A 14,319-nucleotide genomic window follows, 5' to 3' on the forward strand; every position below is an offset into this window, starting at 1 on the left:
GACGACTTATCTCCCCTAACTGCCTTTCCTTGTGAGGCAACTTTGGGCGACTTCGGAAAATGAAGCGTTCCAAGTACCATCACACTGGCAATTTACATTCTAGCCGGTGGGAAGGCAGATCGGGGAGATTAGTCGCCTGAAGAAGGATCGATTTGTCGCTGGTCAACTAATCTCCCAAAATAGCAGCGTGTGTCTCTGCCCTTAAAGGTAAGTTCCACTGAACACCAATGGTCTATTTTTTTTATATATAAAGCCCTGGCTACAAATTTTTTTTTAACTTCAAGGGGCCCTGTCCACCAATGGCTTTTCATAACTTGGGGGGGGGGTTACTGTTTCAGCACTGATGTGTAGCCTTTTTACTGTGGTGTGGGCGGGATTTGGGGTAATGCTTGGGGCCTGGCTTGGGTGGATGGGTGGGGTTGGGCCCAGGGGGCCTAGAAATAGTTGTATGGGGCCCTGTAATTTCTGATGGCGACCCTGGAGCACAGTGTCAATAGGCGTAAGTGCACTGCAGCTGCCGCCTGGTCAGGAGGTGGGGGTAGCAGCGCCTGATTCGGCACAGAAGAACTGAACGTTGCAGAACTCATTTACCTTTAATGGATGTGCTTTAACTGTGAAAAAATATGTGCAACTGCACTTGTGGGTGTAAATGAGCCCTCATGTGTCACACTTCCATTCCCTATAATCAAGATAGGTTTATAGCAAGAATATGGTGCTTACACCCAGGGCTGATCCTATCAAATGTGGGGCCCAATTGGGAACATGTTGGTGGGGCCCCTAGACAAAGTGTTGCTGGCTACTGACACACCAAGTATTTAGGAAAATAAGGGCATACAGGCACAAAATAGAAAGGAAAGGGCAGACAAGGTAAGAGAGTGAGAGGGTTGAAATAGGGGCACAGGGGGTAAGAGAGAGAGGGAGGAAATAGGAGAGTGGACTGGGCCAATTGATTCAGCTTGGGAGCAGGCTTGGTTGGATTGGGGGCAGGCAGGGCCTATCAAGGTTGGAGGAAAGCTGGGCCTATGAGAGTTGGGGGCAGGCTAGACCTATGGAGTTGGGGGATAGGCTGGCTTATCAGAGTTGGGGGTGGGCTGGACCTATGGATTTGGGGATGGGCTGAACTCTCAAAGTTGGGGGCAGGCCAGGCAGCATCATGTGCTGAGGGAAATATTATCTGTGCTGCCCTGTGGTGCGGGGCCCCCAGAGGTGCGGGGCCCTATTGGGCCCAATTGGTCCAATAGGCCTAAGGCCGGCCCTGCTTACACCTATAACAAAGCTGATGATGAAAAAAATAGGGGCACAGGATTCAGTGGGCCCTCATGCTGCTAAATATTTGGAATATTTCACAGTCATTCTTTATTTCTATGAGAACAAAGGCTAAATAGATGGAATAATAGATGATAGTAATATAGTATGTTAAAAAAAAAAGAGACTAGGAGAATAGCGGTTGAGTGAGGAGAGGAAGAATAATATTACTGAGAGTGGGCCTTGGTATAAGGTTTTTGGGTGGGTCCCTGGTGTCCCAGTCCAACACTGGCCCTAAAGACATCTACGGCTTCTACGCCACATCATTTGAGACATTATTTTTGAGCTTTAGTAGTCATTTAAAAACTGCCTTGATTCTCAAATGTATACTAATGATTAATTGGCATCAACTAGGCACCATACTGGTAGCCAACAGGTTTAATGGACCAGTCAGAAAGGTTACAATATTTAGAGAGTCCTAAAGAGGAAATACTTAAATATAAAAGAAACAGACATCAGTAAAACAAATATCCATAAAACAAAGCCACGGTTGTGTACATCTAGATAAGACCACTTCCTTGCATCTGTGGACATAAAGCCTTCCCATCTGGAGCAGTAAATCTTTCAAATGTGCAAGGATCCTTGTTTTTGAATTCCAGGCTTGGCAAGTTCTAATTGCATAAACACCTAGGGGCACATTTACTAAGGGTCGAATATCGAGGGTTAAGAAACCCTCGAATTCGATCCTCGAGGTAAAATCCTACGAATGAGGATTTCGAATTCATAGGATTTACCGCAAATCCTACGATCGAACAATCGAAGGAAAAATCGTTTGATCGAACGATGAAATCCTTCGAATCGGGCGATTCGAAGGATTTTAATCCATCGATCGAAGGATTCTCCTTCGATAAAAAAAACCTTAGAAAAATAATGGGGAAGGTCCCCATAGGCTAACATTGTACCTCGGTAGGTTTAAACTACTGATGTATGTAGTCGAAGCTTTTTTTAAAGAGACAGTACTTCGACTATCGAATAGTCGAACGATTTTTAGTTTGAATCGTTCAAATCGAAGTCTAAGTCGTAGTCGGAGGTCGTAGTAGCCTATTCGATGGTCGAAGTACCCAAAAAAAACTTCGAAATTCAAAGTTTTTTTACTTTGAATCCTTCACTCGAGCTTAGTAAATGTGCCCCCTGGTGTACTGCCAAACAGAGCCTCCTGTAGGCTGCCAGTCCACATATGGGATATCAAATCACAGCCCTTATTTTGCACCAGCCAGGAACATTTTTTATGCTTGCTCCCAGACTCCTTTTTCATCTGAATGTGGTTCATAGGTAAAAATGCTAGGGGACGCACGCCCTACAGTAATCATACAGTACACTTCTATTGTACCATGTTTCAGAATATACCATTGAATTATTAATATATGTTAATCACAATAGTACTCTATCCAAGTTGAGTAGACACTCATGAGATCCCGCATTGTGCAGTATAAAAGTCAAGTACTATATTCATTCATAAGTAAAGCCTTATGGGTATAGTGCTTCTATTACAAATGAAGCATGAAACCCATAAGGCCGTGTGCCTTATGTATGTACATTATGGGACCTGTTATCCAGATTGTTCGGGACCTGGAGTTTTCTGGATAATGAATCTTTCCATAATTTAGATCTTTATTCTAGTCTACTAGAAAATTATGTAAACTCTAAATACACCCAATAGGCTGGTTTTTCTTCCAATAAGGATTAATTATATCTTAGTTTGGGTCAAGTACAAGGTACTGTTTTATTATTACAGAGAAAAAAGGAATCATTTTTAAAAATGAGTCTATGAGAGACGGGCATTCTGTAATTCTGAGATTTCTGGATAAAAGGTATCCGGATAATGGATTCCATACCTGTTTTAATAATTTACTCAATTTTTATATTGGAAATTCAGAGGTGCCTGCTCAACTTTGTTATTATTTTTGGACATCACCTGAAGGTCAGGGGTATGTGAACCTGGACCCCACATTACACTTGGCTTTTTCACCCGCATAATATCTTTTCTTGCCTAATAAAAATAGTAGGATTGTTCAGGGCAATAGTTCCCAAGCCCGGGGGGCATTTTGTGGTTAGTAGGGTGCAACTTGTGGAGAATGTCTTTGCATCATCTCTGTTATCATAAATGGCCACCATGAGGGATGGTTAGGGTGAGATTCCAGGAGAGCATTTGTTTAATGACCTAGATATTCTTGGAACTACAGATTATCCTGTTAGCCAGAATGCTCGAGACCTGTTTTTTTCCATATAACAGATATTTCTGTAATTTGGAACTTCATTCCTTAAGTCTACTTATAAAATCATTTAAACTTTTAATAAACCCAATGGGATTGTTCTGCTTCCAATAAGGATTAATTATATCTTAGTTGGGATCAAGTACAAGCTACTGTTTTATTATTACAGAGAAAAAGGAAATCATTTGTAAAAATTTAATTTGGATAAAATGGAGTCTATAGGAGATGGGCCTTCCTGTAATTCAGAGCTTTCTGGATAACAGGTTTCCGGATAACGAATCCCATCCCGCATATATCTAAATGACTAACACCAGACGGTTTTCATAGGTCTGTAACCTTGGTATGAGCGTAAAGAGACCATGACCAAACATTTCACCCCCAAATCTCTATTGAGAGTTACGATATTACCAATCCTAAAATATTAGAATTAATAAGATTAGATTATGTTGCGTTTGCAATAAAGTGGAAATCAGAAAGCAAAATGATACCCTTTCCACAGGAATTCCATTTTATATAGAAAAGTCAGATGGAGCAGTGGAATAAATTGTGCTCTCCTTCAGATGAACGCTCATAGACAGAGGTGTAATTGATCTCATTAAAGGGACAGTAACACCAAAAATTAAAGGGTTTTAAAGTAATGAAAATATCATGTACTGTTGCCCTGCACTGATAAAACTGATGTGTTTGCTTCAGAAACACTACTATAGTTCAAATAAACAAGCTGCTGTGTAGCAATGGCGGAAATTGAAAAAAGACTATATGGCACAGGTTAAATAGTGGATAACAGATAACACCATTATGTTCTACAGAGCTTATCTTCTGTGTAACCTGAGCCTTTACTCATTTGAATGGCTGCCCCCATTGCTACACAGCAGCTTGTTTATATAAACTATAGTAGTGTTTCTGAAGCAAACAGCAGTTTTACCAGTGCAGGGCAACACTACATGATATTTGTATCACTTTAAAAACTTTCATTCTTTGATGTTACTGTTCCTTTAAACCGGTGACACTTTGAGGAGTTCACAATTGAGGCTCCCTGTGACAACCAGAACAGTAGCAAGTATTGCTTGTTAGGTGCAGTTCTGTTGTGCCAGACTTTCAACCTGCATTTATAGAGGCATAGACTGACTACAAGGTTTTTGGTCTGGAGAAACGACTTTTTAGCAGTTTCTAAAAGTATTGTGCATAAAAATGTTTATTTTTACATCCTATAAAACATTTAAAAATATTTTGAAAATGTACATGATATATTACATGACTTAGAAAATTCTTATTTCAACATATTCTTCTGTTTTAACCATCTCATGTTATATATATATATATATATATACAAACAAACACAGATTATACATATATACAAACAAGCAAATTGCTAGGGAATTAAAGGCACCCAGCCCAAGCTCAGCCCTCAGAAATGACTTTCTTTTTGGTTTTGCATACAGACCAATTTCTACGAACCAAACATAAACCTGTTTATTGTTCTTATTTTTTGGGTATTTTAACCACAATTTCCATTGGCTCCTTAAGCTTATTACTGTAAGACTGGCGAATCATGTCAACTGCCTGTTGATGTGTCACATTCTGTAGGGTTTCCCCATCAACAGAGACAAGTTCATAGCCGGCCTGGAGGATACAAAGAAAATACAGTTTGTTCAAGCTTATGTGTTCATAATACAGTGAAATAGACATTGCTAGAGGGGGCGTCAACACCCTATTTATGTGCAGGTATTGGTTTCCAATAATAACTCTACACTAACAATACACAACTATATTTCTCCTCTCCCTATTTCAACCTATATCTGTAAACCTATATCTCTTTCCCAACTTTCCTTAAAATTAAACTGATCCAAGACAGAAATGCCCCACCCCATTACCAATAACATCCCAGAAATTTTTTCCAGCTGCCCCAAGTAATGTGACTGATAAACTTCAATCACTCTTTACTGCTGTACTGCAAGTTGGAGTGATATCACCCCCTCCCTTTTTCCCCCCAGCAGCCAAACAAATGAACAATGGGAAGATAACCAGATAACAGCTCCCTAACACAAGATAACAGCTGCCTGGTAGATCTAAGAACAACACTCAATAGTAAAAACCCATGTCCCACTGACATTGAGAAGGAAAAACAGCAGCCTGCCAGAAAGCATTTCTCTCCTAAAGTGCAGGCACAAGTCACATGACTGGGGGCAGCTGGGAAATTGACAATATGTCTAGCCCCATGTCAGATTTCAAAATTGAATATAAAAAAATCAGTTTGCTCTTTTGAGAAATGGAGTAGCACTATTAACTGATGCGTTTTGAAAAAAACATGTTTTCCAATGACAGGATCCCTTTAAAGTGGCCTTACACAAGGAGATGTCGCCAAACAATCGGATCTCTCCTTTATATGCCCACATTGAGGTGGGTGATATCGGGCTGATGCGATCGTGGGTTCTAGTGCCCAATGATCAGATCAGAATGGAGGCTACATCAATAAACAGATGCGGCTGCGATCCAACAAGATTTTTTACCTTGCCCAGTCGACATCTGGTCGACTTTTGGCCAGCTTTCGATTGGATGAAGATGTCGGTGGGCCCCACACGGCCAATAAGCTGCTGACTCGGTCTGTCTGCAGCTTTTATCAGCTAATGTATGGGGGCCTTTAGGGATCATCTTTGGTTCATTTTTTTTATTGTCTCTCACTCCTTATTTTCAATCAATAACTAAAGATTAGCTTGGGTGTTAGATAAAGGGACATATACTAACAATGAACCAATAAACATGTTTGGGAAGTACCTCATAGAGCTGGGAAAGAACAAGAAATTGATATTAAACAAAACTCTCTTTATTATAAACATTATATTTATATGGAAACCTTCAAATACTCAAAATTACAGTTATACAGCTGTCCCCTGTTCTTCCATTTCTTTTATATACACGTAAAAAAAAACAGCCTGATAACATGGGAAAACCCCCAGCAGGCTGAGAGCAATGGAGATAGTTTTGCTACCTGTTTTTGACCCTAACATTTTGGTTTTTCTTAGGGCTGTTTGGGTCAACCTTGAGAAATCCGAACAATAATCTGGCCAATAACCACCTCTGATGTCAAAATCCCACCTACATGGGGCACAAACACCTCCCAAATGTCCTAGCCCCACCACCATATGTCACTGTTCCACCCTAATGCCATCATACCACCTCTTTATTTAGTTCTTGCAGGATCAAAATCTGAATTTTTTTCATAATTTTCTGAAAAATAGTCCAACCAAATCCACACAGATTTTTTCCCTTATTTACTAATACATTTTCCCTAAAATTTCCTGTACGGGAAAAAAAACCTGTTAAAATCATGAAAAAAATCAAATCATTCAAGTATTTCAAATATTTGATGCCCGAAAACTTTTTAGGATTATTGCCCGAAAACGATGAAAACTTCGGATTATTGCACAAAATCCAGTACAGATCAGGATATCTTCATGACTTCTCCCATTGACTTCTCAGCAGGTCTGAGTCGAGTACTTTTTTATTTGTACCTTTAACACCCTCGGGGTTTAATAAAATCTGAAAAAATCGAGGTTTTTTTTTCCACTAAAAATTCAGATTTTATGTAAAAAAAAACCCTCACATTTTTCGAGTTTTTGGCATTTTGACTTTAATAAATAACCCCTACGAGTGCTCTCAGCCTAAGGGAAGGAAGGAGGGAACTTGTCCCGACTAGACTGTCATTGTTTACGTTAATTTCTGGAAGTTTCTTCAAACATGTTTCCATACCCTCTAGCCCAGCTGTTGTTCACTTGGCTGACTCCTGGTCTTGCCCATTCCCTACTCCTTGTGTCTCATACCCCTTTTGCTTTTACACTGTCAGCTCTAATAAGAAGGGCTCTCTTTGCCTCTTTTATCAGTATTTCTATGTAATCTGTACATTAAATATATATATTATATATATATATATATATATATACACCTTTCTATTGTACAGCACTTTAGAATATGGGCCAGGGCACTACTGCAGGGGTTTGTATATTTCCCCCGTACTTACATTTGTTTCCTCTGGGAACTGACAATTGGCAGCCAGTAGAATGTGGAGTTCAAAGGGATCCTGTCATCGGAAAACATGTGTTTTTTTCAAAACGCATCAGTTAATAGCGCTACCCCAGCAGAATTCTGCACTGAAATCCATTTCTCAAAAGAGCAAACATATTTTTTTATATTCAATTTTGAAATCTGACATGGGGCTAGACATTTTGTCAATTTCCCAGCTGCCCCCAGTCATGTGACTTGTGCCTCCACTTTAGGAGAGAAATGCTTTCTGGCAGGTTGCTGTTTTTCCTTCTCAATGTAACTGAATGTGTCTCAGTGGGACATGGGATTTTACTATTGAGTGCTGTTCTTAGATCTACCAGGCAGCTGTTATCTTGTGTTAGGGAGCTGTTATCTTCCCATTGTTTTTTTGTTTGGCTGCTGGGGGGGAAAAGGGAGGGGGCTGATATAACTCCAACTTGCAGTACAGCAGTAAAGAGTGATTGAAGTTTATCAGAGCACAAGTCACATGACTTGGGGCAGCTGGGAAATTGACAATATGTCTAGCCCCATGTCAGATTTCAAAATTGAATATAAAAAAATCTGTTTGCTCTTTTGAGAAATGGATTTCAGTGCAGAATTCTGCTGGAGCAGCACTATTAACTGATTCATTTTTAAAAATATTGTTTTTCCCATGACAGTATCACTTTAAGCAGGACTAGATCAGCTTCAGTTGTGCTGCTAGGGTTGCCACCTGGCTGGTATTACAATGTCCTGGACGATATTTATTCCTGCAAAGGTGGCCATGGGCCCTGTGTGCTGCCCCAGCAGTTAATGGTTAGTTAATATGTTTAAAATGCCCACATTTGATTGTTTATGCTTTGCATGTTAATTTTCTGTATATGTATGCTCCTATTCACCTTCTTTATGTGTGATGTAAGTTGCTCCCATCATAAGTCAGGAGCTGCATCATAGCTTAAAGTGGCCATAGACGTAACAATTCCGATCTTTCCTGGAAAAGATGTTTCCAAGAAAGATCATTCGTTTCAATACACACGTGTAGAGCTGAATCATCAGATATACAGATAGAAACAAAAGAATTCTACCTGTATCTGACGATTCAGCAATAACAATGGATGATGTTTGGGCACCTTCAAAGGCACCCGATCAAAATTTTCCATCCAGCCCAATCGACGAGCCGACCGGTATCCAAGTCTTCTGCCGATATCGGTCGGCTCTTTTCCCACCATACATGCATTGAATATCGTATGAAAATTAGTTTTGTACGATATTATCTGTGTGTCTTTGGCCACCTTTAGAAAGGAAAATGTTCCTTTTGAGAATTCCAGCATTTACCTATCCATCCTCAGGGGACGCTCATCTACTATCTCAGCACTGGAGTTGGGTTGTGGCTGGGGTGGTCCAGGGGGGCAATGTGGCAGAAGCCCTGGTGGGCCTCGGACCCCCCACCCTGGGGCAGGACCAGGAGGGGGAGGATCCGTGACATAAAATGGATGGGGCTATGACATAACAGTAGAGAAGCTGTGCTATCTCTGTCTGAAGTGTAGGGAAGAATTGTGAGTAGGCAGTTGATAGACTGGATTGAGGGGGGGGGACAGGGAGGTGGGATTGGGGTAATTGGACGCAGAACAACCAGGCACTAAAAAGTTACCGGCAACTTCATTGCTGATAAATCTGTAATACTGGCCCTGGAGCCGGTGAAATACTGGCAAGATGCCAACCTTTGCTTCGGGTGTGGCCTCTGTAGAGGACCAAGATTATCTAATGGAAAGTTCTCCTTTAATCCGAACTTTTTGATCGTGCCATGGAATGTTACAGAACAAAATGTAACCTGGGAACCTGACGTCTGTATCAGTTCCTGTATAATGCAGTGGTTAATGCATTTATCTTGCTTTTGAACAAGAGTACAAAGAAATAGGGCTCACGCGGTGGTCTTTCTCATGGATTTCAATCTGCCCTTCAATTGCCCTTGTCTATTTTATGTCCCAGTAGGGATCAGTTGCCCAATGCAAACTTTGTGTGCGGATAATTAAATGGTAACTCTGTCACCTCAGCGCAAGTGATAAAATTACACGGCAGAAAATTGTCTCCGAGAATAATTGCCAAGAGCTTAATAAGTTTTATCTTAATAACCACTAAATTAGTCGCATCGTCTCCGCTTCATAAAACAGGCAAAGTAATTAAACTTTCATGCTTCCCGTAACAGACAGAAACCCTGAATGTTTGGGGGGGGGGTGTCGATTTTTTCTGCTGGCGGAGGCATTTAACAATAACAATTTTAACGCTGCTAATAAAGATGACGGTGTAAATGATGAGAGCGCAAATGGTTTATGGTGCATTGAAGCAAGAGGGAAACAGATACAGTTTGTAGGCCAAAGCTGCAACCAGAGCAGAATCAAGTGAATATCTGTTTTACCATTATTGCAGAGTCAGGCTTAATTCTGTCTCCAGAGTAATTCGTTATTATTATTACTGCATGTTATCGACAGGGCAGGATTTATATGCAACTTTCCTAAAGAACAAAAATGTGCAAAGCAACTGATCTCAGCAGATCAATGGCCAAGAGGCAATTTGCAAAAAACATGATAAAAACATGGCGCCCTAGAGGTGGGTCTATGCAGTTCTGAAATTTAAAGTAACCCTAGCACAAGTACACTTGGGTCTAGCATGAAATTCTATGCCAAATATTGAAGCCATTGGTTTGTTGTTAGTTAAAGCAGAGAGACATCTAGAAAGCTATTCTTGTCTCTTCTTCACAAGCACCTTCCAATTTTCCAGTATTCACTGATTCTCTTTAACGCTTCCTCCTTCTCTCTTGCTGCTTTCACCCCAAAACCTAATTTTTATTCTTATGTAAACATTTCTTTCCTTTTCAGCTTGTATTGCTTTATTTCTCTATATTTCTCCTCTGTTTCACTTCCTTCCTCAAAGATGCTCTTATTAATAACTTTCTTCTTTCCACCTGGGTCAACTAAGCCCCAGGCCTCATCTGGCACCTCCACCCCTGGGAACTCCTCCTCCTATTATGCCATTCATCAGTTTCCTTATCTTCAGTAATTTTTTTTTACTTCAACCTTTCTGTTTTGGTCATGGCCTATATGTCTAGCTGTTAAACACTTCTACTCTCTTGTTTTTGCTGCTATACTTGAACCTAGGCCTGGACTGTGTCTCCTTGTGTCCAACAGACAACATGACATAGAGGGACCACTTTTACAGTAAATTTGATGCAGACAGGCCTAAATGTAATCGGTCTTACACAGACCGATGGTGGAAATAAAGTTGATGGGAATTGTCCTTAACTGGGGCTAACTGGAGATCTTCTGCTACACAGACAGGTCAATTGAGCCATGGCTAGTCCATGGTTGGATACCAAGGTAGAGCAAAACACCCACCACATTCATCTTCAATAACCAACATCTTACATTGACTTAAGAAGGGAACAATCCCAACAGGTGTCAAAGCAACTGACCTCAACAGCTCAATGTGTGACAATGCTGTTATTTTTACCTGAAGAACATCATTGAGAGAAGCGGCACCTCCTGGAAATATCTTCTCTATTTTAACCACGGGTTGGACTTTGCATTCAATGCCACCTGAGATGCTGATGCCTGTAACAATGACACATAATAGGTCAGGTGCAGTTACATGTGCATTACATCTTTCTGTGGCATGTGGACTGCTCCCGGCTTTACCCTTCCCATTGTGTTTATTTTCTTATTCTCTCAGCTTTTCTCTAAGGGAACAATGTAATAAAAGTATTGGTGCTTGCCCTAGGTCTATAAGCCCATAACAACCATCTAGCAGGTAACACTGAGCAGCTTTTTAAAAGCAAACATTGTATTCAATAGGTTATTAACTTTGTGACACCATGTCTGGCTGTTGGGCAATGGAGTATGCAAAACCCTGTAGGCTGTAATTCACATTGAGCTGGCTATATTTCACTAGAAGGTGCTACTGAAAGGTCCAGCATCTTGGTTTACATGTGAATATGACAACCAACACACCCTCATGAACCTTACACTGTTGGGACCAATTTTATCTCATTTATTGATCCAGCTGGTCAGATTACACTTACACTCACGGCTTTCAGTGACAGTCACACCAAATAAACACGTATCCAACTAAGAGTATCTGATGGAGTTGCAGCCTGTATCACCTCAAGCAGGTGTCTGGTGAATGTTTAGAAGACAATAGATGATCTGCAAAGTAAACTTACCTAATGACTGCTTCATCTTTGAGACTGTGACAGTTGACACCTCGTACTCCTCTTCCTTCTCAAGGTGGCCATTTTGTTCAGAGTGATCTCTCCCTCCCAGCCTAACCTCCTTATTTATAGGTTTTAGTTTGATATCAATGTTTGATGGACTTAGAGAAACACCGCCAAATATTTGAGACAAGAGTGGCCTAGATTTCTTGGATTTATTGAGTACAGAATAGGCATCGTCTTTCCGTTCTTTGGATTTACTGCGAGCAGCTTTTAGAGTTTGGAGTACACCATTTTTGCTTTTTTCTTCCTTTTTATTTTTGGAAGGCAAAGATATATCTTCTTTGAATACTGCATCGGAAGACACTTTTGTGGATTCTGTAAGGAGCCAGTTTGGTCTTACTGGATTGGGGGAAGACTGTTTTGAAGCTACACGTTGCTCTCCGTAGGAATCAACTGGCACATCTTCAAGTGGGGTAAAGTTTTTAGAAATTGTCCGTCTGCCATTGTTTAGGTCTGGAACTTTTAACCTAGCCATTTCTGTGGCTAACATTATTTCATTTTCTGAATCATCCACAGGTTTCAGATGGAAGGCTCCTCTGTAATCTAGATAGGAAAAAGTGGCAATACATGACCATACTGTGTAGTCTAGAACCTCAAATGCTGCAGAGGATCAGAGGACCCCAAGACAGAACAGAAGCATTTCTCCTATGCTTTAGAATTGTTCTTAATTTGCAGTATATAATCAAATGTAACCTGAACCTGACTGTTGAATTCACTTTTTGGGTTTATTATAACTTTGCATGATAGTGATATTTTTAGGCATTTTTTTTATAGTTCTTCAATGTTCTGTTGCCATTGTCCCGTTGTATTTTACTGCCACCTTGTCGCCTCTATTCCATTATGACTTCTGGCTGCCCTTTCTCTTTCCCTTTCCTTTATTATTTAACTTTTTTCCCCTCCTGCTCTCCTGCTTCTTTATCTTCTGTCTTTTCAGCTGCAACAGGAAGAGTAGCCAATAAAAGACAGAAGGTGGGGCAAGTCACACTAGTGATCGCATTTCTCACGTTTCTATGGAATGTCAAGCAATAAATGTCACAAAACAGCTGAGCTATAGACAAAGTCCTAGCATCACATTATGCGAGAGGCCTGAAATGGCCTGGGAAGGTCTGGGAAGAAAGCAATACAGGTATGGGATCCGTTATCCGGAAACCCGTTATCTAGAAAGCTTTGATTAAAGTAAAGGCCAATTCCCAAAGACTCCATTTTATCCAGATAATCAAAATTTTAAAACATGATTTCCTTTTTCTCTGTAATAATAAAACAGTAGCTTGTACTTGATTCAAACTAAGATATAATTAATCCTTACTGGAAGCAGAACCAGCCTATTGGGTTTATTTAATGGTTACATGATTTTCTAGTAGAGTTAAGATATGAAGATCCAAATTAAAAAAAGATCCATTATCTGGAAAGCCCTAGGTCCAGAGCATTTTGGATAACAGGTCCCATACCTGCAGGGCTGGTCCTATCAAATGTGGGGCCCAATTGGGACCATGTTGGCGGGGCCCCTAGACAAAGTTTTGCTGGCTCCCGACACACCAAGTATTTAGGAAAATAAGGGCATACAGGCACAAAATAGAAAGGAAAGGGGCAGACAAGGTAAGAGAGTGAGAGGAGTTGGGGGCAGGCCAGGCAGCATCATGTGCTGGGGGAAATATTACCTGTGCTGCCCTCTGGTGCGGGGCCCCCAGAGGCGCGGGGCCCAATTGGGCCCAATTGGTCCAATAGGCCTAAGGCCGGCCCTGCATACCTGTACAATCACTTGAAGAAGTGATTATGCATTATGGCCAGATTTGTAGGTTAGGGGACTTTACCAACCTGGAACTGGTGTGATCAGATGTTTTTTGGGAAGCGTCTCACTGTGAGTAGCAGGTCTGAGTGCAGGAGAGGTCACTGAGGTGGGGGTCACTGTAAAACAATTTTCAAATCTTGTGAAAAATAATTTTGTTAAAAAAGAATGCAGCTTATTATTATACAGTATATGACGGTGCTAGTCAACTTTAAAGGGTAAAGAGAAAAAGCAGGCATGTTGGGAGAATGATGGATCGTAATACAGAATTGTTGGGCTGCCCATGATCACTAGGCCACTCCAATAAAATAATTATATGGAAAGGTGGTTGGTGGTGGCCCATAAGGCCAGTCACATGTGCTCTTATTGCACCACTGCCATCTATTTTGTTATTGTTGCCTCTGATTATTTTCTTTCATAATGAACTTCCTACTTCCCAGGTGGGAGAACTATACTGTATATAATTTATAGCAATCTCTCTGTAGATGATATCATTTCATTTTATTATATTTTATTTTCTAATATTCTCTTCTGAGCTTTACCTTGGGAGAGGGGGAGTTCCATCAACAGGAAATTCCTAATCTGCCAAATTGCGAAAATTCACAACCAATTTTGTCCCCCAAGCTCCAAGAATGTCATCCATTTTCTGGTATGTCTGTTTTCAAGGCTATTCCAGTCAAAATAGGGTTGGATGTGGACCATAATAATAATAATAATAATAAACTAGC

General features: G+C 40.6%; 1 protein-coding gene across 1 annotated transcript in view; it reads right to left on the reverse strand.

The window, feature by feature from the left end:
* Window positions 1-4,912: 4,912 nt before the first annotated feature.
* pdzd7.L (PDZ domain containing 7 L homeolog) overlaps window positions 4,913-14,319 on the reverse strand; it is a 32,854-nt gene continuing 23,447 nt past the window's right edge. Inside the window, exons 13-16 of the mRNA XM_041568700.1 lie at window positions 13,621-13,710; window positions 11,755-12,348; window positions 11,046-11,146; window positions 4,913-5,141 (exon numbers count right to left, since the gene is read on the reverse strand). Coding sequence (XP_041424634.1) covers window positions 5,001-5,141; window positions 11,046-11,146; window positions 11,755-12,348; window positions 13,621-13,710 — 926 coding nt within the window. The 3' untranslated portion in view covers window positions 4,913-5,000. The remainder of the gene's footprint in view (window positions 5,142-11,045; window positions 11,147-11,754; window positions 12,349-13,620; window positions 13,711-14,319) is intronic.

This window comes from Xenopus laevis, chromosome 7L (assembly GCF_017654675.1).
Source record: "Xenopus laevis strain J_2021 chromosome 7L, Xenopus_laevis_v10.1, whole genome shotgun sequence".
Lineage (NCBI taxonomy): Eukaryota > Metazoa > Chordata > Amphibia > Anura > Pipidae > Xenopus > Xenopus laevis.